At 40.1% G+C, this 27,489-nt stretch overlaps 1 protein-coding gene across 1 annotated transcript in view; it reads right to left on the bottom strand.

The window, feature by feature from the left end:
- Positions 1 to 27,489, bottom strand: part of CFAP44 (cilia and flagella associated protein 44) — a 47,964-nt gene that overhangs the window by 1,723 nt on the left and 18,752 nt on the right. Inside the window, 21 exon segments of the mRNA XM_050904216.1 lie at positions 35 to 258; positions 910 to 1,111; positions 2,043 to 2,159; positions 3,313 to 3,443; positions 4,943 to 5,053; positions 6,038 to 6,233; positions 6,654 to 6,857; positions 8,248 to 8,751; positions 12,066 to 12,243; positions 13,193 to 13,358; positions 13,764 to 13,957; positions 14,909 to 15,039; positions 15,371 to 15,533; positions 16,563 to 16,605; positions 16,608 to 16,617; positions 18,589 to 18,859; positions 19,763 to 19,908; positions 20,396 to 20,617; positions 22,489 to 22,641; positions 24,355 to 24,465; positions 25,421 to 25,630. Coding sequence (XP_050760173.1) covers positions 35 to 258; positions 910 to 1,111; positions 2,043 to 2,159; positions 3,313 to 3,443; positions 4,943 to 5,053; positions 6,038 to 6,233; positions 6,654 to 6,857; positions 8,248 to 8,751; positions 12,066 to 12,243; positions 13,193 to 13,358; positions 13,764 to 13,957; positions 14,909 to 15,039; positions 15,371 to 15,533; positions 16,563 to 16,605; positions 16,608 to 16,617; positions 18,589 to 18,859; positions 19,763 to 19,908; positions 20,396 to 20,617; positions 22,489 to 22,641; positions 24,355 to 24,465; positions 25,421 to 25,630 — 3,687 coding nt within the window.

A 27,489-nucleotide genomic window follows, 5' to 3' on the forward strand; every position in this document is an offset into this window, starting at 1 on the left:
ACACATATGTCTTCCTCCTTTTCCTGCTCCTTACCTCCCACTCCTTGAGCTCCTGGGAGTGCACATATTCTTTCTCCATTATTTGCACTTCCAACTCTTCCATGCGTATGTTAACAGAGTGTGCTTGAACTGCTTCAAAATCAACCAGCCGGCCAAACTTCATCATCATCAGATGATTGCATTTCTCTTCCAGTCCTAACAGAAGGGGCATGGCACAAATGGCAGCACTGTCTTTCATTGGTTAGTAAGAATTTCTGCCTTACCCCCGGCTTTTTGTCTGAGCTCTTTGGTATTTGCCCTGTAATAAATAATTCACGCAAAACCACACAGCGCTCACAACTGCATATTGCCGTTTGTCCTTGCCCGTGACCATGTCTGTGTGGTCGCTAAGCCACACTCTAAGTCAGTCCTAGTAAGCCACTCCCACACCAAAGGCTATATAGGGCCTCTGCAGGTTTGGTAGTGCTAGACACGTCTTTGGGTTTGGTCCCTGGGAAAGTAAGTGTTTCGGATAGGGCTTGTTTTGTTCTTCTTATGTTACACAGAGGACGAAATTGCCAAAAAAGCTCATGTAGCTTTGGGGAAAGTACTTTTTTCCTAGCAGTTCTGGTTTACAGCCAGAAATAGCAATCGTGTGTCCTGACTTCCAGTGTCTCATCTCAGTCAACTCTCCTTATACTAAGTTCCCAAATTATTTCACACAGCTTAATGACTCTACAGTGCTGGAGAACTACCAGTACTTCATCAAAACAGTCCACTTGATCTGCTCTTTCTGTTTTATTTTCTGCAGTAACCAGCTGTGACATCTGTGTGAGTGTAAAGACAGACATCTGGTGAGTTACCCACACCCAGTGAGGGGGACAGAATGAGCATTAGTATGCTGTGCTGTTCAGAGTCTCTGTTACTCACGTTGAATCTTTATCTTCATCTCCTTTTTGTCCTGGACAAGCTGCTTATGTTGCTCCTGGGCCTTCTTATAGATCTCTCTTTGCATTATCTTTTCATTATGTAGGTCCACAATTCTCTTCTGCAGATACTCTAAGGACTGGTTGGTAAATACCAAAGCCTGGGAGAAGTCACTGGGCATCTCCCCATTAACCAAGTACTCCACCTGCAAGAAACAGCCATAAGCAAGGCTGACTTTACTTAAGGGTGCTGGTGATCTCTCTGAATAACAAATGTGTGAGCGTTAGAGAACTAATGAGTGAGGTAATAGTAAGTGTGGGCACAACTCTCACGTTTTGGGCCAGGCAATTACTACCACTCAGCAAAGCTCAAAGACTACTTAGCTTTTTATGTAGGCAGTCATCACAGCTCTATCTACCCTTCTATGGCACTTGGAACAAAGGGGGAGTAAGGGACTCCCTGTCAACTATACTTTTGAATGATCTGGGAGCTGCAGGATTGCATAGTCAGGGCTTAGACTCTTCTGTCTTTATTACCAACCTTTTAATGAAGGCAGATAGAACAAATGGAGAGAGCTGAGCTTGCCTCAGAGGTATATAAGCCAGAACAGGCAGAGGCCTATCTTCTCTCACTGAGGGCAAGATTCAGCCCAGAGGAAATAACAGTATTGTCTTGAGTTTTCCTCTTCATTTTCTACTTATCATCCCTGTGCTAACAGCTGTGTAGATGAATGCATTGCATCCAATCCAGCATTCTTGAATTGGGCAAAACTCCCATTAGTTTCAATAGGTCGGGGGCTTTTTTCGTTTGTTTTTTTGGGGTGGTTTTTTCCCAGCAGAGTATCGGTAGGTATGGACCTAAAGGAAAATCCCATGCCAAACCTATAAAACACTTGAAGACTATGCACATTTCAGCAATGGGCCGACCTGCCTGTCCTTACCTCTTTTCTGTCAGTATAGGAGAAGGAAAAAAAAAAAAAATCTAGAGGAAATAGCAGCATGAAGTTCAATTAATGGCACTTCACTCCCAGGAGACTATGGTGAATCAGGAACTAAGGGCCCCAAAGAACAGTAACACCATTGTTTAGATGTTCATAGGCCATTCTGCACCTGCAGATGCACATCATCTTGAATTACCTGATGGAGTTTCAAAGGCACAACTACATATAGCTCATTCAGTCTCTGCTGCTTTTCCCACTGAAAGGTCTCCAGTTCCCTGTCTGCAGTGTCCAGACTGGTTTCAACTACTTTGGCCTGCAGAAAGACAAATTGTGGACAAACAAAAATCCTGTAGTACTCAAATGCATAAGGCAGCAAGGTTCTGTGTTAGAGTTCCTGATCCAAAGGGAAAGAAGTACAGAAAAAAATGCCCCCCCCCTTTTTTTTAATATACTACGATAGATGAGTTTCATAGGCAAACACAAGGCTCATCTACATATTCAAGCAAGATTCTACCCTGAGTACCTCTGTATACATGTACACTCATAAATGTCTCCTTAGTAGAGAAGCCCTGTATGTATCAAGAGACAGCTGCTTTGTTTAGTGTCTAAAACAATTCTAGATCTACAGAGCCTGCAAGATATTTTTTATTGTGTTATGCCTGGAAATGCTTATTGATTCTGCATGAGAAAGAAACAATTCAGACTCAAATGTCAGACCCCAGGGTGAATAAGTGGCAGCTGGCACTTAGGAAAGCCTTTAAAAACTAAACAAAAAATGTTGTAAGTAAGTTAGGCATATTTGATGGAACATTTTTGAGACACAATAAAAGCAAGACTTGCATAATGTTATTTTGGCAGAACTCTCTCTATCCCGGATAACCCTTCAAATTAAGATATTTTTTAATTCATATAAGTCAAATGTCTTGATGAATGCAGGAGTTCCAAAATCTAAAAGGAAAACTTGCACCAAGAGAGTTTATTCAGTGATTACTGTGACAAAGAGCAAAAGAAAATAACTAAAAGCAAAAGAAACAGATGGAAGAATAGCATTTTTATGCATTTATTTTAACCTGCATTTGTGTTAGGATAAGTATTCTTTAATGTCTCCATCCCCATACACATGCACAGAGGATAGGCCAGGCTACACCAGGTGTTTCATCTGAACCAGATAATCCAGTTTCTGCTGCTGCATGATGGTTAGACAGCTGGCAAGGAACTGGACCTAAAACCTGGATCCAGCCTCATAGCAGCTAAGGTCAAACCTCCTCGATTTACCCTTCTCAGGAGGACAGGTGACCCATGTTGAGCTGCCTCCTGCCTCTGTGCTACCACAGATATCTCTGCCCAAACTGAGGCCTCTCAAAGGGTTAGGATTGTGGTTTTAAATCTTAGCCAAAATCACTAGCACAACATTTTCACTGTAATGGAGCCAGCTGATGCTTGCTGAGAAGAAAACACTGCCATACCTTTTTGGCCAAGGCATTATATTTCTTTCTGAGGTTAGCAGCAACTTTCTTCTCCTCTGTTAAAGCTTTCTCAATGTCTAACCGCTTCTGCCGGAGCTGGATGGTGTTTCGGAAGAGTGCCTCATTGCAGTCTGAGAAGGAAAGGGTCAAAGAATAGCTTAGTTTCATTATGACTGTGCTATAGTTACAGGCTTGAGCTAGTAGCTTCTCCTACTGTGCACGTTGCCCAGCGTTCCCCATAATAAGACCATGCTTTTGGTTCCCTAGAGCTTTCTCAAACATAAACCACATGGGCCACATTCCTCCATGAGGGGGTGAATGTCTTGGATGGGTCTTTTTTTCTTTATGTTCAGTCAAGACAGTTTGTTTCCAGAAGAAAGACTAAACGCATCAAAGCCAACATTAAAGCCAAGTGCTCAAAAGTTAGCTTTTGTAAGTAATGCAGTCCCAGTAATTAATACATGTTACAGTCTAATCTTCAATTATGTGAACACATGGTTGTTTATCCATAGCACTCTTCACTATAAATGATGAACTTGCAGTAGGGATCATTTATAGCTCTATTTGTAAACAAAGCTGTGGTTCATAGGACCTGTTTCATTTGTTTCATGGTATGGAAGATCAGTGAATTTCTAACAAACAACACAGTGATTTCAGTCATACTAATCAAGTGCATAATTACGCCCAAATCAGCGGGCATAATAAAAAAAGAGTCCAATACAGGCAAAGCAAGTGACACAAAGAGACAAATACGAAGAGGCTAATGCAACATGTAATTCCCCTATTAAATTAGTAATTTGGACTTTTTTAATAAAAAGCAAAAATCTTCATTTCTTCCCAACATTTCATTGAAAAAGGAGATGAATGAGGAGTTAACCAAAAATACAATTTGTGGAAATGATGTTAAAATCCAACTAAAAAAATACAATAAGGTAATTTGTTTGTAAGTTCTAGCTGAAAATAAAGCAGTGTTGTTACATGGTCATTGACATATCAAAGATTTTTTTAAAAACCAACACCCTAAACTAGTTAAACTCGTACAAAAGAAAAGAGGGGGGAAGTTGCTCGCCTTTGTTGAATGAATGAATGAAGAGGATTTTGCAAAGTAAAGCTCCTAACTTTTCAGATACCGTTAAGAGAGCAGCCTAGCAACAGGCAATTGCTGCATAAATCCACGAGGTGGTAACAAAGAGCTTAATTTAAGAGCATGGTAGGGTCCTCGCAGAACTTCCCTGAACAGAGGGATCCAGCTAGGCCAGGCATCACATTTCCAGAGAGCAGCTACAGCCTCGCTCCGGCTCCACTCCTGAGAGGAGTCTTTTCTCTCCAGAAAACAGCCATGAAATGGTGAATGGTTCTTTACACAAAATAATTAATTCTTAGTGCTTAGCTAAGTTTCATTTTTCCAAACTTTTTAATTAGGGTACCCTATACTACCAGCAGTTTCATTATCTTCACTGAGACTTCCTGGGGAGAAATGCTGCACTCAGGAGGGGTACACACATTCTGGCCCTTAATGGCAGTAATATGCAGTGAATAGTGAAAAATTCTGTGGGTTTTTTTTTAAATACACAATATTGCCCCTAAAGCTAAACAAGTAGTCAACTCAAGGAAATGATGGCTTAGGTACTCTTTGGGCAAACAGAGTCATCAAAGACTTCATCTTCAGATCCAGAATTTTCTTCATCAATCCCCAAGGTGGACTCTTCATCATTCTCCTCTTCATTCTCATCTTCTTCATCTGGAAGAAAAGGACAGTAGTGCTGGCTTGCAGAACAACCCCAGACCCACTAGCTATGCATTATGCCAATGTGCTGGTGAACACAATCCCAATAATCCATGAAAGGTCATCCTGGTAATATGTGAATCCAGGCACCTTGTGCCTATTGCATTGATCTGATAATTTCACAGACAGAAAAAAAAGAAAAAAAATGAGGGAGAAAGATCACCTAGTAGTGCCAAAGGCACAGACACAGGCACAGTTTGGGGACTTCCTTCAAGAATGTTTCCTCTCTTTATATGTGCTAGGAATTTGAACCTTGTGGGTTTACCACTCTACTACAGAGATTAATCAACCAAGCAACATACGGAGGCACAAAACTGTCACAAAAGCATCACTGTTGTCTGTGCTTTTTGCTAATTGTGTCCCACTTGAAATCAAAAGCCAATTCAGAGAGACCGCACAAGTATTTTAGCTCAGTAAGACTGCCTAGCCTTAACAGTTTAAAACTGAGTCACTAAGATAAATGAAATCCTTTCATAATGTGTTTAGTCCTGTGACTAATAGATGATTGCAGATTAGGTCTATGATCTCTCATTAGTCAATGGACAGATTAAAGGAGTGTGTCATGAATGTGGCAGACTAATCACTTATCCATAGCTCCCATTCGTACAGCATAGGAAATACCTATTTAAAGCTTTGCCTCTTCTTCATACCAATTATCAGTCCTCAGTATTGACTTACAGGAAGTAAATTGCAGGAGCTGTCATCAGACCAAATGTAGTCATGGTAGAGACCGATTTATATCATTATTATCATTCAAGATGGCTGCCACAGACCATGGGTAGGTATATAAACAAATCTGGGTAGGTCTGATCTATGGTTTTTTGAACTGAGTTCAGTGTTGCATGTACTCCGGGCTCCAGCTAGATTGAGAGACATTTACTTGACCACATGGAAGTACGCGTAACAAATCCATAAAACAAAAAGAACAGTATCTCCAACCTGCTTCTCTTCCTACTTCTTTTTTTTCCATGCACTTGATTTTCTTCTTCAGAACCTTGGTCAGAAAATGGGCAAACTCATTGTTTTCTCCAAGGGATGCTTGGAAGTTGGCATAAAGAGCTTTCTCACATTCCTGAAGCTTTACAATCTCACACTTTCTATCCTCCATCTGTGCAAGGTAGCTGTTCAATTTTGACTAAACAAACAAAAAAACTACTTCAGTTAAAAGGTACAACCCACATGTGTGTATATAGGATGTATCTGTGAAGATCTGGAAATGCAAAACTTCTCTTTCTCTCTTTAAACCCATGCTTCACTCAAGCAAAACCTAGAAGCATGTTCTTAAATTTAAGTATATTATTTGTCACTTATTCCACATCATGAAGTACCTATTAAAATAAACTGTTAAGATTATGAAAAGATTAACTATTGGGAGTTAAAAGCGACCATCCTAGATTGATCATCAAGAGTTTCTTGTTTTTCAAAATTTAGCACTAGACACTGGATCAGTGCTAAAATGAAGCAAAAAGATGCCACCATTTACTTTATGGCTTGCTTTTGTTTCAAGCCATGCATTAGTGGTACTGTTAAATCCAGAGGCACATGGCCTACTTACTCGTATGGCCTCCTGCTCACTGATGAGGGTGTTAACACGCCCCTGGAGAAGGTTCTCATGTTTCTCAAGGTTCTTCAGGATAAGCAGCTCTTGATACCACGTGATGTAGCGCAGGTCAGCACTTTTCATCTGCACATCCAGCTTCAGTTTCTTGTGCCGCAGAAAGCGAAGTTCAGCATCAAAGTTGATCACCAGTGCATTGATCTGGAGCATATGAGAGAGTCAAATGAGGAACAGGGAAAGTATTAGGAGTGGAGCTAAACATGTAAAGCTAGAGAAAGTAGCAGAAGGGAAAAATTCTCTCTGCCAAACAAACAACTCGCCCATGCTATTTACTATGGATTACTGAAGTGCTTAGAAAGACAAAGTTAACCCCAAATGTGTCTTTGTTCTCAGCACAATAGTAAAAGAATCACCAGGGCTTCACAGGAACGTTTCACTGCATGCCACTCCACCCCAGAAGTATATGTTTTACAGTAGCCTGAAGTAGTTCATGTAACAATCCCAGATGTAGCAGTAAATACATCTTCTGCCTTGACAGGCTTCTTTCAGAATACCTGCCAGCTCTTCCCTTAGACATTGACAGTTAAATCAGTACTAGCAGCTACCAACATTAACTTACATATATGTGATGGTCACAGCAGCATTTGGATATTCTCTCAAAACCTTCACACACAAGAACACAAGAGTGTCTGTGTTGGGGTAGACCAAAGAGTCAATGGCCAATAGCAGAAGTTAGAGAAAAGACGGCAAGAAACGGAGCAAACAAGTAAACAGTGGTACACCTCTGGCACGCTCCTCCTAAACTCTGACTTAGGGACGTCCTGAGCTTGAAGCAGTACGTTTGTGTTCAACAGCTTTGAATGGATTTTTCTTGCAGACTTTACCAAATTGTAGCTTCCCCCACATCCTAACGCTGAGTTCCAAAGCTTAGTTATTGTTGGATAGGAAAACTATTTCCATTTGCATGTTTCAAGCTTTCTACATGACCATTTTGTTTGATATCTCTCCTTCTTTTAAGAGATGATTCCCACTCTCCTTTTCTATGATATTCATAATTTTATCACCTCTGCTACAACCCTTTCAGTTGCCCCTTTTCCAGGCCAAAGATGCTTTATCCATTTAGATGTGCCTTTTAAAGAAGATTTTCCATGACTAAACATTTTGGCTACTCTCTTTTGTACCTTTTCTAATTCTACAAAATGATTTTTGAGACCAAAGGGTCAGGACTACAGTTATTTAAGAGCTGAGAACATCATGAATCTACAAAGTTGTAGTGATGCTCCTTTTTTTCCTCTTTGTCACTTTTCAAGTAATTTCTAACATTTTACTTGTCTTTTTTGGCCACTAAGGTCATAGTTTCATAGAACAATCAATAAGAAATCTAAGATCTGTTTTTCAAACGATAATAGTCAGCACACAGGTCACAGTTAGGGATTTATACTGATTTACACTGTAAATTTGCACCAGATAGCGTTTTCCTGAACTTTGGAAAGGCAGGAGTAGCTGCAGTCCTGAGATGGAAGGGGTTTTGGTCTTATTTCTGATGCAGTGGGATTGTTCAATCTGACAAAAATAACTTTTGATTTCCTACCTTTTTAATCAAGGTCTCCTGCAAGTATAGATTTTTTATCTTCTCCCTCTTTAAAATTTCCAGTTCCATTTCCGTTGGCTCTGCCTTCTCAATCTCAAAAACCTTTTGCTGCTCTGTGACCACAGATGATGCTATTTTCATTGGGCGTGCTCCTGCAGCCTGTGCCATGGGGTCAATCTCTTTAATGGAAGGAGCTCGAAGAAACCCCTGCCTAAATGCACGAGATGAGGGAGACCCTTCCAATTGTTCCTGAAGCTTTGCTTTGGCCTCCTGCTCCTCTTTGAACTTCAGGAGGATGTCACTGTCATACTCAAATTTTTTTTCAGGAACCTCATCTGGGTGCAACTGAGGGATCAGGGGAAGAGGGAGACGTTCTGATAAATCCAAGGCTGCCTGTATGGATTTCAGTTCTTGCACTAAACACTTGATTTCGTCAATAATAGAAACCTTGAGATCCCGCAAAGACATGATCTCTTTATTCATATTCACTTTCCTCTTATGGATCTGCAAAGGAAAAACAATTTTAGTAGGATTCCCCAGGAACACTTACATAGTATGTAGTCTTCCTCAACACAAGTAATGGCTAAGAGGCTTGTCATACTGACTTTTCTTCTTTCCATACTAGCTTTCTTTTCTGTACCATCTCCATTTGCACCATTAGCATTTTTAAACAGCTGTCTTTCACTCTGTGGTTTTAAAATCTTTGGAACCACCTCTCTTCCTCTCCTTCACAGAAAATAGCAAAGGTATAAGAAGGGAAACGAGGCCCCCCCATTCTCTCAGTTCCTGACTTGATTGTGAGTTTCTTGACATGAGATGTTGAAGCAGTGCAGAAAGCAGACAGAGGCTGTGAAAATGAGCTGTGGGTTTTAGAGGATTAGTCATTTGGTCTGTCTCTCATTAAATACAGAGAGTATCTCAGCTTTGATATATGGCCCTCTTTTCAGGCATATAGTACAAATATTACACTAACAAAAAGAAAATTAGATTTCTTTTAGTATTTTGTAAAGCAAGCTTCCATCCCCAAGACAAAAGAAACATACCTGAGAGGACCTTTACTGTACACACTACCAAATGCACAGCTGTACAGAAATCTAGACTTTGACATAGTCATCGAAACAAAGCCGTTATCTCACATAACCTCAAAGATACTGAAGTGGTCCCTCCATAAATGTAGGTTCTGGAAGGCAGATGAGATTCTTGTCTTTTATATGCGATGGTGAAGCTGAAATCACAGCTACTGCAGGTGGTTAGAAGCGGAACAAAGTTCTGAATTTTCGAAGTATAGTAGATAGCAATATTAAAAGCAAGAAAGTAACATTCTGTCAGATGCTTTTGGATTTCATACAAGCCACTAGATGTCCAAAACAAATTCTCTCCAGGCCTTCCAGCAATTCAGAGTCCCAAAGTCAACTCAGAAAACTTTGGCATCAACTGAATATTTTTTCTGCAACTTAAAATAAAGATCCACTAATCTGAAAAGTGACACTTATATCAGATGTCAGAGGTGGGAATTAAACAGCCAAGTGCAGCAAAACCTATTTGTAACAACTTGTTTGCATCTTGCTTGGCCTGTAGGCAGACCTCAGTAATAATTCTATATTCAGAATTCAGCAATAATAATTCTGTTCAACATCATTAATTATCTGGATGATGGGGCAAAATGTACCCTCAGCAAGCCTGCTGATAATGCAAAACTGGGAGGAGTGGCTGATACACCAGAGGGTTGTGCTGCCATCCAGAGGGGCAGGCTGGAGAGATGGGCTGACAGCAACCTCATGAAGTTCAACAAGTGGAAGTGCAAAGTCCTGCTTCTGGGAAGGAACAACCCCATGCACCGGTACATGCTAGGGGCTGACCAGCTGGAAAGCAATTTTGCAGAAAAGAACCTGGGGGTCTTGGTGGACACCAAGTGGACCATGAGCCAGCCATGTGCCCTTGTGGCAAAGAGGGCTAACATTATCCTGGACTGCATTAGGGAGTGTTGCCACAGGCCGAGAGAGGTGATCCCTCCTCAGCAGTGGTGAGGTCACATCTGGAGTGCTGCGTCCAGTTCTGGGCTCCCCGGTACAAGAGAGAGAAGGCGCTACTGGAGACAGTCCAGTGAAGGGCCACTAAGATGATTAGGGGACTGGAGCATCTCTGATATGAGAGAGCTGAGACTGTTCAGCCTGGAGAAGAGAAGGCTCAGGGCGGGATCTCATCAATGTATGTAAATACCTGAAGGGAGGGTGCAAAGAGGATGGAGCCAGGCTCTTTTCAGTGGTGCCCAGTGACTGGCAAGAGGAGATGGGCACAAAATGAAACACAGGAGGTTCCCCCTGAACATCAGGAAACACTTCTTTTTACTGTGAGGGTGACAGCACTGGCACAGATTGCCCAGTGAGGTTGTGGGGTCTCCATCCTTGGAGATATTTAAAAACCATCTGGACATGGTCCTGGGCAACCTGCTCTGGATGGCCCTGCTTGAGCAGAGGGTTTCGACTAGATTAGCGTCAGAAGTGTCTTCTAACTTCAATCATTCTGTGATTCTGTGAAAAGGAGATGCTGTATTAATTTACTCTTTTCACATGAAATAATAATCGAATGTGATCTAATATTAATATATTTGGCAGAAACTTCTCTGATCTTTATAAAAGAAAACAACCCTATATACCAGCCACCTGAAGCAACTGGAATTCTTCATCTGTAAAAAACCTGGAATTTACAACAAGAACTATTCCCTTTGTTTGTATTGGCTTGTCCTACTGAATTAGGTTAGTCACTGGGTATCTGGTAACATCAGCACTACAATGAAGTACTGGAGCCCAAGCATGACATTAAAATGATCCAACAAATCCCCTGAGAATGTAGCATTGCTTCTGTAATGCTTAGACCTCACTATCAAAGCAACCCAGCCTAGAGGGTGCCTGAGATTAGGCAACGGGTTCATGAGGATAAGACTGGAGAAGATTCAAGGCCACTGAGAGTGTAACTTACACTTTGCCAGACAAAGATAAACCGTGCAGTGAAGAGGCTCCTCTGTCAGTAAGCAGGGCAAGAAATAAGCTTTCCTACCAAAAAGCAACCAGACAGTTCCAAGTTCAATAGATATATTTCTTCATTGTTCTTTTAGCTAAAGAAATTTGTCACTCTTTTGCACTCCAGCCAAATAAAATGAAAAACAGTTCCTATGAGAAGAAGGATGGGGGGAAAGAAGTCACAAGGAAAGCAACAAAGATACTGCACAACATTTGAGCTTCTTGTGTCTTTGTGGTTAAAAGACGTGTGGTAGCTGTAGGGGTCCTATCACAGAAAGGTGGCTCCACAAGACCTGGTTTCTCAGGAAGATTCCAATGCTTAGTACCCAGAAGCAGTGATTGCCAAAGTGCAAATATGCAGAGGCCATACTAGAAACGCCTGTCCTTGCTCACATGCCTGTTTTTGTAAACGTGTTTCATGGCAGGTGTTATTTAGCTCAGTGTTTTAAGGAGAGCATACCAGTTACTAGATGATAAGACTTTTTTGAAGAATTCAAGAGAGACAGATGTTCCTGCTGAAGTACTAGAAAAGGTAAATTCTCTTTCTCATTTAAAAAGAGCCAGCTGAGAGTTATCCTGGATTGATTCAGGTTTGAGTTTGGTGAAGCACTAACAGTTCACAAGAGAAAGGCTGATTTGTAACTAAAGCTGACTCAACACAGTCTGTCCTTCAAGGCCTTTTCCCACATCCACTTTGATTTCCTTTCAAAAAATTTCTTCAGTGACTAATACACTATCCTCCCTCCCCTAAAGGGAGGAAAGGGGGAAATATGCACATCAATGAATCAGTTTACATACCAACACTTCCAGGGATGTAAGCTGCATCACCTTCTTCTCAGCGTTCATATGCTTGTGTTCAGGGACTCTGTAGTTACTGGCAGTCTTCAACTTATAACATCCCATATTTTCCTGTGCTTCTTTGATGTCCCTAACATCTTCGGGATTCTCATAGTCATCACTAGGTTTGCTCTTGTATCTGGAAGGTACAAAACAAAGCTGAACTTTAAGACAGAAAGCATACAGATGAACAAACGGGGTCATTTCATACCTTCTGATTTGTGCAGCAAGGCTTGGGAGGTGAGCTAGAGATCAAGAATCACACGCCTCGTTCAGAAAAGAATGGCTACTTTGGGAAGAATATCCTTGCACATTTGAATGAAAACCTCAGATTAATTTTTTTTTCCCCAAGAACTCTTATAACATAGCTCTGCCATGGGACAGGTTAAACCTTTACACTCGGACTGAGTTCTGGGTTTAGTGAATACATGCTGCTCTCAATCTCAGGGAGCCGTGTGTCAACACTCCACCAGCCTGTAGCACAGAATACCTGATCCTACTTTATATTGTTAAACACTTAATAACCTTAAAAGCCTTGTATTCTGACTCTACATCGGTCCCATTCCCTGTCATTCATCTCCTAATGAAGAACTTCCGTACTTCCATGAGCATTCAAAGATGTCTTGTCCCCCTTTCTTGCCTCTCAAGATAAAGACCAGCATGGAGCATGAAGGCACATCACAAACACTCACATAATGGCCATGATGTTAGCACAACTGACCTAACCCAGCTGTTACAGCATCTGCTCTGTGTGGTGCTGGCAGGGTTAACTGAGAGTTGACCATAATGGTCTAGGTGTCCCTCAGTCATGATTTAGACACCTTTTTACTCCCTATCTGAAGGTGCAGCTACCTAGCTGGATTCAAGGGGTTTTTATATTTTAGAAGAAGCATAGAAACTAACTGAAAGATTTTAATGCTCTCTTGAGACTCAGAGATACATGAAAACTCATCTATTTTAATTACAACCATTAGGAATATAAAAAACTAGGCAGAGAGATTACAGCACCATATGACAGCTAAATAGCATTATTTGACCTCAGACAAGAAGCAGAACTAAAAGGGCACAGAGTCCAGTTGGAGACTCACAATTCATCCCACTCTGCCTTCCTCTTCATGATCTTAGCTTTCACCTTGTCAGATTTCTCAACAATTCTTCTGATTTGCTCACGTTTGCTTTCTATATAATGTGTGATTGGCTTTCGGACCTCTGACGTCTTCAGCTTTTCAGCCTCGCCCTCGAAAATTCTAGCATCTGGACCAAAAAATAACCATGTGAAGATGTAAATACCATGCAGCACAGTGCAGTCCCAACTACTGGAAACCCGCTGGGATGGCTCCTGTAGAGCTGGTGTGGCTCAGTATAGTTCCAGTGTAGTGGATGTCCTGAACGTATTCGGGTTCTTTGACTTGACTCTTAGGCACATTCTACCCACAGGGTTGACAGACAATTGGTGACATTGATCTAAACATGGAAAACTATGTATGTGTGTTACTATGTATGTAGGTACTGAAAAAACATACCACAGTTATACTTCTTTACCTGTACCTAACGAAATTCTAATTTCTTTAGCTTGGACTCAGGAAAACAAACTGAGATGAAAGACAGAAACCACATTACTGGTAAGATTTAAATGGTCATCATTAGCCCTATGCGTACGCCTTGTCTCTGTGACGATCTCCCTTTCTTCTGCTTGTTTCCATGCCTGTTTAAGTACTGTCCTCTTCCACGACGGACGTTCCTTATCTTGGTAGTATTTCTCAGACATTGCTAGAAGTCTGTAGGTGGAAATCTGATGACTGCTTTGAATAGCATGAACAACAACAGTATCAAATTCCAGTGAGTCCCGAAACCTGAAAAGCCAAATTAGACAAAACCGTCTGATGTCAGTAGGCACAACCTACCATTTTGCCTTGACCAAAAGGACATGAATAATGTAGTTTACTTATTGCACATACAATCATTACATGTAAATTCACAAGTCAGTAAGTAACAGCGTGATGACATCCGACACTATCTATTGACTTTTATCCAGTCTAGGAATGGAGATGCTCAAGAATAAACATATTAAGACCTCTCCCAATATTGCAACTTACACCAGGTTCTTCATGAGAATATCTTTCATCTTCTATTAAGGACTGATTAAAAACATGTTCATTCAAGTCTTTTCCCCAGTCACACACTCTGTGTGCCTAAGGTCTTTTTGGTATTGTGTATTACTTCTATTGTGTATTTATTTTTAGGAATTCATCTTTTGCTATATACTTAGATTTAAGAAAACCAACCCAAAATGCACCTCACGCTTAACTTGTATTCTTGAAAGTTAATTTCATAACTTTAAACTGTATAGGGAACATTGTGTTAGCAATGACACTAAAATATCTGACAGACATGCAACATGCCTGAAACACAGGTTCATTTCACAGATTGTTCTTCAAAGTTTCAATAAGAGTTCTTGGTTCTTACTGAACTTACTGGCAAAAACCGAGGCAAACTTAGTCTCAAAAAAACCCCCAGTTTTCTTCATATAGAAGTGAATCAGAATGAAGCTTCTTCCTTGATTTGAATATCTGAATTTTTACCAAAGATTCAAAAGAAGTAAGTACACACAAACATCAATATATACTCTTGTGTATGTTCCAAGTAAAATAAGAACAGAATCATAACAGAACAGAAGAAATATTGATTATATGAGGGGAAAAAAAAAAAAAATCACATTCTTCTTCCTTGTGGCAGGTACAACTTCATAAATGATGAGCCCCATGCAAGGTCAGAGGGAGAAGTAGAAGAAAAGTGGTACTTACTGATTTCGTAGTTTCTGCAGTCCAATCAAGCATTTCTCATGCTCCCAAGCCAGCTCCTTTTGCACTAACTGGATTCTCTGTGCTGTCTGCCTATCCAGCTCCTCAAAGATCCTATGGTCCATCTCATACTGCTGCAGAAAGACAGAAAACCCAGCATCACATTATCTTGGCTACTAGGTTTTGGTAATAAATATTTTTGCCCAGATGCCAGAGTTCCATGCACATCAACACAATCCTTTATTTCAGGAGCTATTCAGATCTCCACAGAGAATCACATTTTTCCCACATGCTTCTTAAATGGCACAAATCATCAGCTGTGATTCAGAAGTCCCAGCAAATTATATATTCATAGAACTACCTTAATGCAAAGGGTTGGACATCTTTGACCCCAACCATTGGGTAGCAACATTTTAGAAGAAGGTGCCTCTAAAGATAAACGACCCTTATAAAAACCAGATGTACCTCTCTGTGCAGCTGCATGTGCTTGGGCAACTCCTGATTCTTTTGAAGAAGAAAAAGAAACTCATGCCTCAGTGCAATTAACTCCTCTCTTTTTTTGTTTTTTTTTTCTTCAGCTTCCTTCATTATCCGTTCATACTCCTTTTTCTGCTTGACTTCCTCAATGCTGAAAATGCGTGAAAAGGAAATGGTGTTGTCTCAATGGAAGAGAGGAAAGATTACAGTTTATGTAACCTTTTAGATTTCCTTGACAGCCTTAAACTCTGTCCTGGTTTCGGCTGGGATAGAGTTAATTTTCTTCTTAGTAGCTGGTATAGTGCAGTGTTTTGGATTTAGTATGAGAATAATGTTGATAACACACTGATGTTTTTAGCTGTTGCTAAGTAGTGTTCATACTAAGTCAAGGATTTTCAGCTTCTCATGCCCAGCCAGCAAGAAGGCTGGAGGGGCACAAGAAGCTGGGAGGGGACACAGCCAGGACAGCTGACCCAAACTGGCCAAAGGGATACTCCGTATCATATGACGTCTTGCCCAGTATAGAACTGGGGGAGTTGGCCGGGAGGGGTGGATCGCTGCTCAGGAACTAACTGGGCATCGGTTAGCGAGTGGTGAGCAGTTGCATTGTGCATCACTTGTTTTGTATATTCCAATTCTTTTAGTATTATTATTGTCATATTATTATTATTATTACCATCATTATTATTATTTTTCTTCCTTTCTGTCCTATTAAATTATCTTTATCTCAACCCACGAGGTTTTTTTTTTTTTTTAGATTCTCTCCCCCATCCCACTGGGTGGGGGGAGTGAGTGAGCAGCTGCATGGTGCTTAGTTGCCGGTTGGGGTTAAACCATGACAAACTCCCAGTGAACTCAATGGCTCTTAAGGTAACTTAGAAGGGAATCATCCTCCTGTATATTTGTACAGTCCTAACATCATGGGCTTTGACCTTGACCTTGTGTTGTCTCTGTAGTCTGAAGTTAAGTAAGTCTCAGAGTACCATATTTGAATTACTACTACAGAAAAGTAGATGAAGTGGAGGGAAAGGCTGAAAAAACTTTGTGTGTAACAAGGAAATGACCCAAATTCAGGGTGATCAACTTCTCCCTCCTCTTAGGAGGCAAAAAGAAATACATAGTCTGAAGAAAGAGCTACCAACACTTGAAAACCTTTCATCATTATCCAAGCATCTCTTACTTGTAGGCATTGGGATCCTCAATGTCTTCAGTAGCCTTCTCTTCTCAAGACCACTCTGGAATAAAAATGTTGTCTTGCCTTTAAACAAGCAATAATAGTTTCAACAGACAATAAAGCCTTTACAAACATTAAGACAGAGCTCCCATTGCCTCTCGTAAAACCAAAAGAAACCTTCATGATCAATATTGCTATACAGGCCTTAAATATCAAGTTTTAATGTTTCAAGAAGAAAAAGCAACTAAGTTGGTTTACATGTAAAGGAACTAATGAAGCATAGTTCTTAGGGACAGAGAACACAAATCCTATATCCTCCCCATCAACATTAACCATTACATCTTTGCTTGTCCTAACTTCACTCTGTTCCATAACATCTTTGGTTCTCTACCCCCCAAACCAATTCTCTTGTCTCCCCTCACTGCCACATTGACAAGAGACAACATATCCTGGGCTAATTCCAAGTTACATGTGTAATTAATCTGGTTTGCTTCTGCTGACTGCATAATGGGTTCACAATTATTAGCTGTGAAGAATGACAGATGGATGGACACTGCAGTCGCACAAGCCTCATTTCCCTAGACAATCGTGCTCTAAAAAAAGAGGGGGGCCTATCACCCTACAGTGAATACAGTCATACTAAATTGATCTGTAATTTAACTCAATTAGTTTCAGAGGATTTGTATTTGATTCTCTAAGAATCTCATTAAGTTTAATGAAGATGGAATTTTTAAAATCTTCCACATGACTTATAACTAGAATAGATACTTAATGAAGATATACTTTGATAAGGGAAAAACTCTATTAGGATGGTCATTAAGCAATGTTGCTAGCCTGAACAATAGAAATTGACCATAAAGATCTTTAAATAGAGCTGCTTACATATCTCAAAATGATAAAACTGTATATATGCTTTATAATTGTATATTAATCACTAGTTGTAGTACTGGAGCTAGCAAGGCTCTGATATCACATGTTCCAATCATTCACTTAGTTTAAGAAAATAATTTTTAGTCTATTCTCAGTACTATATATTCTCGTGATACTGGTAAAGAATTCCAACTAGTCATGAACAATTTAACTAAATGGCCAAAATCACAATTTCTTCTCTGTCTCCCTCGTCAAGCATCTTTCAAAATGTATTTACCAACTAGTATTAAAAATATCTAAAAGTTGAATTTGGTTTATGTTGACACTTTCAAGATTTTTAAACTGTACTGAATGTATATCTACTCGAAAATTCATTGTGCATGATGATAGCACTTCTTTGTTCAACAGGTCTCACTGCTTCTTTCAAGTTATATTTGTTTAATTCAGGCACTCAAGAGAGTTTTTTAAAAATTCAATAAAGTCTGAACATTTTCAGTGGGGGAGTTGACACCTCTCTCTTCTTGTGTATTATCAGTAGAACTGTTATTGAGTTCCAGCATCATCTGTTCAAACATTCTAAAGGTGATGAGCTCTACAGTGATTACAGGACACCTGTAAAATCATTACTGCAAATGCTGTCCAAGAGTGAAAGAGCAACAGGATCAGCATCATGCTGTGCTGTTTTCCAAATTTAAAAAATCCAGTTTGTGAATTGTATATGAATGGTACTAGATGCACTGAGAAACTACACATTTGGTATTCTCCAACATTATTTCTAGAATCCCCATCCAGAGCAGAATCATACTTTACTGGAATTAAATCCAAGAGAGGTATTAAGTATGACAAATCCTTGTGGTTCTTTCATTCTAGGAATGTGCATGATTACACGTTTGAGTGGGAAAGGACTAGTAGAATGTTACATATGAACAACACACACTACGTTTATTTGGAGAAAAACACAAAACATTGAGAAGGAACAATGCAGTCTCAGTGCCTGTTTATTAGGGAATGTTTTGCAAGAGCTATTCTTCCAAATTGTTTGGGAAACCTCAGCTTTTGCTGTGAAAGATCTGTGATGCCAAATAATTGAACTGCATTTTGCCCATCTGCAGTAGTTTCACAGTAAATAGGCCTAATTCAGTGAAAGAGGGTAGCGGCTTACCCTAGGAGAGGGGATTTTGGCTTTTAGCTCTTTGTGAACATCCTCTGGAGACAAGATGTTGAAAGTAAAAATGTTTCCATCTCCACCACTGGTAATCAGAAACCTATCATCATAACTAGAACAGATCCCCTGGATCTGGCCATAATCATTGTCATGTACATTGAAGGACCAGTATTCCTTCAGGGTATTCACTGAGAGGTCTTTATCTTGGAGAGGATAAACACGTAGTGCGCCATTCTGCATCCCACAGAACATCAGTAGTCTGCTGGTACTGTCAAATAAGCAACGAGAAACAGTAATAACAGGCAACTTGTTACAAGTAAGGCCACAGCTCAAAATGTGATACTTTTTCAGAAGAGCTAATCTATCTGAATAAATGTAGCCTTCCCAAGTTTGTAAGCTGGGAGCAAAGTATTTGGACCATTTAAAGTACATGTGATACTAATACAAAAACTTTTTTCCAGCTAATTAGCTGCTCAGGAGAGTTCCAGCACTTGCTGGGTATCATGGAACTGGTCTCAGCCCTGAGTTGTGCAGGGTAGCAGACACCGAGTTCAGAGCTAGAAAAACAGTTTTCCCTCCCTGCTCTCCATCTAGTACGGATGGTGGTGAATGCAGCCAGGTGTAGATTGAAGCCTGAACTAAACCTGCTTCCTTAGATGGAGATCATGCCTAGCCTTACAGGGAACCTAATATTGGGAGTCTGAAAATAGTTTACCCTTTTCATTTGTACAGTTCACAGAATATCCTGAGAAGCCTGTATTCTTTGCACAAGAGGGATGGACTGATCCCTCCATGTTCTCCTCGAGGGCTAACTGTGTCCTCTCTTTGCTAACTACCAAAAAGAACTGCTGTTCTGATGATCACAATTTGCAGATACTTCTAACAGGTCTCCTGGAGATCTGCAATCTAGGATGTTTGAGTCCTAGTCAGTACTTAATTAGGAATCAGCCATTTTCATCTTTGGAGGGCTTTTAAAATTATTGTCAGACACAGTGCCCAACTGTGTCCATTAGGAATTTTAAGTGAAACTCAGTGCCAGGAAAAGCAGAGAGAATTCCTGCATACTACAGTTGACCCACAATTAAAAAGGAACAAAGCAGTGTACGCTCCTCCCTTCCAAGTTCAATTTTATCAAGGTTTATCATGAAGCTGTTACACTACAATGTTTTACCAGAAGGAGATTTGGTGGATGGGATTGTTGTCGGTGTCCTCAATAGGAATCACTTCAAAGGGTTCATCTTGCCTGTTTTCAGGGTCTTCTTGGTGATCATTTGAGGAGAATGCACAATGATACAGGAACCCTGAGTCATACCCACCCTGAAGAGGAGAAGGACCATAAAGAAATGGTAACAAAAGAACACTGAAGCAGCTGACCAGACAAATGCAATTTTCAGAATGATTCTTCCTTTCTTAAGGATCTACTATAGGTTAGAAAATGTTACTTCCAAACACCTAGAGATCCTGTTTACCCACAGAGAAAAAAATCTATCATGATCACTGACATTACAAGTCATCCTACCAATATGTTAAGATTCTACCTTCTGCTTGTGAGGGAACAGCTTAGTCTTTGTGCCCATTCAGGCATCACCAAGAAGTGTACCTATTGGAAATTTACTGAACAACCTGAATTGGAGCGACACTACTGATTTACTTCACAAAGACCACTGAAACTATCAAGTATGAAGGGGATTCCATGTCCTAGAGATAGCAGGTTTCAAATAATCCATTTTCTAAGGCACCCAGATGTGAAGGGAAGGTTGCCACATCTTGCAATCCCATCAACATGAAATAAGAATTGATTTACCAAGGAAAGCCAAAATTTTCCTGGTGCTGAATAAAACCCGCAGAGGATGGGACTGGGCTCCTCTGGTATGTAAAGAGGTGGCAATGGCTCTTCTTTGGGTTCCTCTTCAGGTTCTTCTTCTTCTATCTCCTTTCCCATCTCCTGTTGCTGCTTTATCCATTCAAGCTTTGCTTTCTCCTTCTCCTGCTTTTTTTTCTCTCTCAGTGCAATCTCCTCTTCCAGCTATTACAACAAGCAGAGAAACATGGAGACATGAAACCAAGGCACTCCATGCATTCCTGACTGAAGGAGTCTCATAAATGAAATCCAAGGTGGTCCTGGCATTATATATACAGAATATCTAGAGAAATCTCTCTTCCTTCAACTAAGCAGAGATCAATCAGACAGGAGTCTCCAGTGGAAATGCCTCCATTTCCCTCCTCTGAAGTATTTTAACTCATGGTCCTTTGAAACAGAAACCATTCTGCATGAGAAGCAGACTTCAGCATTTCCTCAGAGAGATTATTCCCAAAATTAACCACTATTAGCATACTACTTGTGCAGAATTCCTAAGCCCTGTCCTCTGCCTGCCCAGAAGAAAGAAAAGCACTGGAAAGCTGAACTCAAATTCCTGAGTTCTAATGCATCATTGATGTACAGTAAAAAGAGAAGCTGTAATGGACTTTACTTCTTCTGAACAATGAAGGGAAGACATTTGCAGATTTATAAAACCTTTAAAACCCCTTTCCATTCAAACCTACTTTAGCATAAACAAATATCAAACATTCTCTAAAACAGTATCTTCCTAAGAAGATAGTAGATAGCAAATCATAGAGAAAGGTCTGGAAAGGATCTCAAAAGAGCATTCTTTTGCACAAAAGCAGAATCAGCTAAACTTTAAATATTATCGGCTGATGTTTGTCTGACCTACCCTTTAAAAGTCTGCTATGGGGACTGTACAGCCTACACAAACTATTTCAGTGCTTCACCATCCTTACTGTTAGAAATCTTTCCTTACATCTATCTAAAACATCCTTTTTGCAACTTATTAATTATTGATCTATTCCTAGAAGAAAAATAGAGCAGTTCATATTCTTTCTCTCTGTAGAAACCTTCTTTATTTTTAAAGATATATAGTGTCTCCCAACAATATTCTTCTCTTTTGACAGACCAAGAAAAAAAACAACCCACAAACAAAAACCAAAACACCTCAACAAAACTCCACACACATTCTTTCAATCTTTCCTTATATATGTATGCTAGCTTTGTGATCATTCTTGTGGTTCTTCCTGTGAGAAAACCACCAAGAAATCTTTCTCCTGAATGCTGACTTCCTGCTAGTTTTAACAAGAAATGAGGCTTTGCCTGGCATTCAGTAATGCACCACTCAGAAGACAGGAGCAGTTAATAGAGAAAGCAGAGAAATCACAGGTTAAGAATAGAATCAGAGAGGCTGTTGGATTGTGGTGGATTGAACATGGGACTGAGAGCCTGCTCACTGGAGCTCTGCTCCTGAGCCTAACATCAGCTTGCTTTTTAATTTCACAAAATTAACTATAGCTGAGAGGTGGCAAAACTCTTGTCCTTTGGCCCTGCATATCTTCTAAAGTGCTAGTTCTCATTCAGAAATAAAACCCATGCCTTTAAAGTTATTACAACATTTTAAAAAAATCAGAAATATATAGCTGCTGAAAAAAAAGATGTTTCACATTTGCCTCAGAGTGACCACAGGGGTGTTTTATGACTGTTCAAAGGGATTTCCTACAGGGCTAACATCAACCACAAGAAACATACTTTTTCTGAAAATTACCAAAATGAAAATACTTTAAGAACTAATGTGCTATACTACCTTTCCCTTTCACTAATGCTATCTTTTAAGTCTAATCAAAATGCACATCATGCTTTCAGTGTGATGTATGTGCTATTTGAATAAACAAACAACAACTGGTAATTTCAAATGTTGAAACCAGCCACAAATGGAATCTACCTGGCCTTACCCTTCAAGAAGCTTAGCAAAAATCCTATGATGCAATATAGGGATTAGAAACCTTTTGGGTAGTTTTGTCCTCTGGCACATGAAGAACATGAAATTTCTCCACAGGAGAGTTCTTTACCTTGATTCGGGATTTAACACTATAAAAATGGAAGTACTGTGTCGGCAGGTTCTTTATTTGATAGGTGGATGCTGTATCCTGTTCCTCAGGGATAGGGGCAGGAACCTGGAGAGCAAAGCCATTCTCACAAAGGATGAGCAGTGTGCTCTTCACCTGTACAAAAACCACAAAAAAACAAACGTATAGGGCAGATGTATACATGGAATTGAGAGAAATGGGAAAAAGTTGGTCAGAAGATGCATAGGCACAAAGCCAAGCTCCAGCCAAGAGGCATTAACTCTAAATGTGCTCTTATGTAAATGGACACTTTTAAATGGACATCAGAAATCAGTGAGCTTCTTTTATACTATGTATGCTAGGCAAAGCTAAGGAATTATAGAAGTCCTTGCCACATACAAAACGGCTATCATTCTGACACTGTCTAGCTTGGAAGCAGCATGATGATATTTTGGGTGTTTGGTTAAATTAAAGGATGGATCTGACCCAAAAGTTAGGAGCTGAGGTTTTGTTTTGATAATTGCTTGAAAGTTCATAAGTTTCTATACTAATAAATCCCTTATACCTTCAAGACTGCATTCAGAATCTTGCCAAATGCTATTTAGCTTTGAGTTTGTTTGTTCTTTGCTGGTACCTGCCAGGTCCTTTAAAATGCACAGTTAGGAAGAATAGGCGAGGTAAGGCTAATAATTATTTAGTGTTTTGAGTTTTTAAAAGGCAAATCTGTATTTAGTTTCAATTTTTTAAGCAATCTGGAGAATAGAGAGAGGCTTATTTTATCTGAACCATCACTAAAAATGTACAAAGGGGGCATATTAGAGTTGCTATGGAAACCCTAACTAGAAATGATATGGTTCTTATGTCTATAAAATCTCAGCCTTACAAATGCATTCATTAAATGTATAGTATTTAATCACCAAGGTGTTGTTTTAAAGAGAAAAAGAGTAGTGTAACACTCAGATGCTTGTACTATGTTTAGTAAGTGTTCATATCTAGCAGTAGAGACCTGATACCAGTAGACAAAATTATTCAGAGGGAACGTAACATATCAAAGACATGATGGGTGCTTTTTTAGTACGTAGGAGTACCTTGTTCTCAAGGAAAGGACTCAAAATGCAACTGTCAGATCAAGATCTGTCATTTCTGCAGTAAGACAGAGATCACACCACCAAGAGTTCTTTTGCCAACGTAGTTTTTATCAATTCCCATGAACAAGCAATAATAGCTACACTTTGCCACTGTGCACCAGTATAACATATGTTGCTGGCCACTTTGTCAGCATCTAAATATAATGAACAATCTCCCTTCTAAATAAGAATACTGGACCAACCAAAATTTCAGATGCTACTCTAACCTTATAAAACTTTTAAAATATTAGGAAGAATCTGTTTGAATATATCAGTGACACACTTCAAACACAGAGTGTGAATTCCAAGAAGCACCCAAAAGCTTTCTTAATGTGGTCCCAAAGCTTTGCAAAAGCCTGTTTTAATATGGGCAAGAGGAACAGGCAATAATGCTCAAATAACTCTTTTATCAAAGAAGATTAAGACCTTCCAAAAGCTAAGGCACAGGCTTGTTTCTTCAAGGCAGGAATTCAAAAAGCTGAGCAAATTTGTGGTTTGCATATGTTTCTGCTCTTTATTATCCAAAGTCCAAAATATGTCCAAAGTGACTGAACCAGAGATACAGCTACAGAGAACCTGTCATTCTGACGTAGCACGAAGAACAAAGTAGCAAAATGTCTTTTGCGTTGTCTATAGAGAACGTGGCTAGGGTCATGGATCATCTATTTTCATTGGAAGTTCTTTTCAAAAATGACACTTTAACACTGTAGGGAAGGAAAGAAAACAAACATGCATTACTCACATGAGAAGGTGGAGACCACTGTAATGCCTGCACAGGCCCAGGGACACAGATGAATCCAATTGGCTCATATTCATCTTCAACAGCAAAAAAGAAAACAGTTTTGTCCTTACTCTGAGAAAAAAAACCAAAGATGATGACTGAATCAAAGCTGACCAAAAATTCAAAAGACTGTAAGTACTTTATGACATAAACTCATACTTCAAATGTTTTGTGGCTCAACAGGGGGACTTACAAGTGCCTTGGAACTTAGAATTGGATTTCCATGATGATTACAGGGAGGAAATAAAAATCCTGCTCCCCTTGCTCCAGGGCCCTCAGTGCACCCATAGCCCTTAATTGCCCTGATGGGCCTCACCGGGCATCCCCAGTCATGTGCTTTCTGCCCATTGCCCCAGGAGCTCCTTTAAAGCTCAGGCTGAGGCCTGATTTTTCAGATAAGACAGGACAAGCTGATTTCCCCAGATAACAAGACAATCCAGAACTGGTGTACAACATGACACATGGCAGCTTAAATCCTGCATGAAGTGAAATGCATGAATCCTTGATTCAGCTCAAGGAACATGTAACTGCAAATGCACTGATAATGGCTGAAGGCTAGGTTTCACAAAGAGAGACCACATGGACTGGAAATCATCTCAAAGACTAGCAGGCATACTTACAAACCAACCAGTCGATCCTGTTGTAAGGCCAAGCAGTGCTGGGTAGCAGCTGGAGTGCTGCCAAGGTGGTGTACAAACGGACTTGCTTTTACTAATTCTAAGATACCACTAAACTAATTCCAAAATGAACCAAATCCATCTTCAAAGGGGATTACAGTATTCACACTAAACAGTCCAGTAATTCACAGAATGAATTGTATGAATTGCATGGTTGCTTTCCTTCAGAAAACAAATGTGAGCACAAACAGATCCTTCTCTTCCCCCAGCACTGCAGAGAACTACAAGAAGCACTCAAGAGCAGTAACAGAAGTATAACTGTGTTGTCAGTAAACAAGCTTTACCTTATCTCTTTAAATAATCTCTATATTTGTGGCTTAATAAAAATAACCAAAAGAAGCGATACATACCCCTGTGGCAAGCACATCTCCATTTCGTTCATATGCCAAGGCTGTAACTGCAGTAGCATGAGGTTTGAAAGCTTGTTTCAGATTTATCTCTGCATTCTCTGTATTGGTCTGTCCTGCAAGAACGGGCAGTCCTTTGGGATCATAAACTTCAATTATGCGGACAACACCATCTTCAAACCCCACAGCAATTACACCTCCTTTAGGATTTACCTTTGAGTGGAAGAATGAAGAAGAAAAATCACAGTGTACATCTGAGAGCTTAGAATAATAATCTGTATGACACATGCTCTGGTGCTAACCTGTAACTCATCTTACATGGAAGTGTTGCTAAAGCACAAAGAATGTTTCATACATGGGAAATGTTGTTTATTCTCTCTAATACACTACCATAAAAGGAGTGGGAGGACTGGGGGTTATTTTTTGGTTTGGATTGTTGTTTTTTTTTTTTTTTTACTGATAACATGCCATTGAGACTGGACATGTTAATGAGGATGTGGTTGTAACATCTGAGGAAGAGGTAATTCATACTGATATACAAATATATCAGTAGCTTCTTCTTAAGGAGAAGAGTTGGAACTCAAAAAAGGAATTATTATATTACCCTGAATATAATATTGGGCATCAAATATGGGTATGATTTTTGAAGAGGTGAGGGCACAGACTTGGGTCTGGCTGACTCCATGTAAAGTACAGTTGTCAACAGGGACAGCTACTTGAGATGGAAAGAGGAGGCTATGGAGTCTTTACCATAGGCCCTGTAGGTAAGCCAATTGCTAACAATGTAGACATGCTTGAAATATGAGAGAAGAGTTAGCAGAAACAGGCCTCTGTTTTAACTGGACTTGCAGATTTAGCTGATATTAGCCATACATGGTAGTGTCTTGAAGTGATATACAAGCTGAGCCAGCTCCAGACATGGCATAGATCAATATTAATGCACATCAGAAATGAGACCAGAAGGAGAACTGGTGTGTGAAGAGATGAGAGTGAACGAATAAGCTCTGTGAGCAACTGGCAAAAATATGATCTTAGCTATGAAAAAGTTCATTGTTCAGAAGGGAGCTGGGGGTAACTGTCTTCCTGTTATCTGGGGAGATCAGCCTGTAATGTCTTGTCTTATCTTAAAAAGCCTCTGCAATAAGCAGGTGTACGATAGCATTGCTCAGTAAATGACCAAGAGGAGTCACTCATGGACAAATTTATGGCTCTGCATTTGACTCCATTAATTCTGTATCTTTCCTCTACTAGGGAGCCAGCACTCCAGATGTGGCCTCCCCAGTGCTGAGTAAAGAGGAAAGATCACCTCCCTCAACCATGGTGGTAGTGCCCTTCCTAATGCAGCCCAGGATGCTGCTGGACTTCTTTGGGTGCATTGCTGGCTCATGGTCAGCTTGGTGTCCCCCAGGATACCAAGATCCTTCTCTGCAGAACTGCTTTCCAGCTGGTGGGCCCCCAGGCGGTACTGGTGCCTGGGATTATTCCTACCCAGATGCAGGACTTCGTGTTTTCCCTAGTTGAATTTCATGAGATTCTCCTCAGCCCAATTCTCCAGCCTGTCCAGGTCCCCCTGAAAGGCAGCACAACTGTCTAGAGTACCACCCACTCCTCTCAGTTTTGTATCATCTGCAAACTTGCTGAGGGTGGACTCTGTTCCAGTGTCCAGGTAATTAATGAAGAATATTGGCACCCATAATGACCCCTAGGGTACACTGCTAGATACTTGCCTCTAACTGGACTTTGTGCTGCTAATCACTATCCCCTGGGGCCCAGCCATTTAGGCAGTTTTAAATCCATGTCACACTTCACTTATCTAACCTTTATGTCGCTAGCTTGCCTATGAGGATATTATGGTATACAGATGCTTCAAAGTATGTTGGATGAAATTTTCTTAGACTAATAGCACAGATTTTCAAATACATTTCAGCACCTTAAGCTATGTGTAAATATCTAATGGGATTTTACATGCAGCTAGATAGACTAAGTACCCTTGATTTTTCAGATTGTGTTCAGTACCAACTTTTGTAAAATTGAACTAAGTCAGTTTTGTAATGCTGTACAATTTATTGTGG

The sequence above is a fragment of the Gymnogyps californianus genome, chromosome 1 (genome assembly GCF_018139145.2).
Source record: "Gymnogyps californianus isolate 813 chromosome 1, ASM1813914v2, whole genome shotgun sequence".
NCBI classification, from domain to species: domain Eukaryota; kingdom Metazoa; phylum Chordata; class Aves; order Accipitriformes; family Cathartidae; genus Gymnogyps; species Gymnogyps californianus.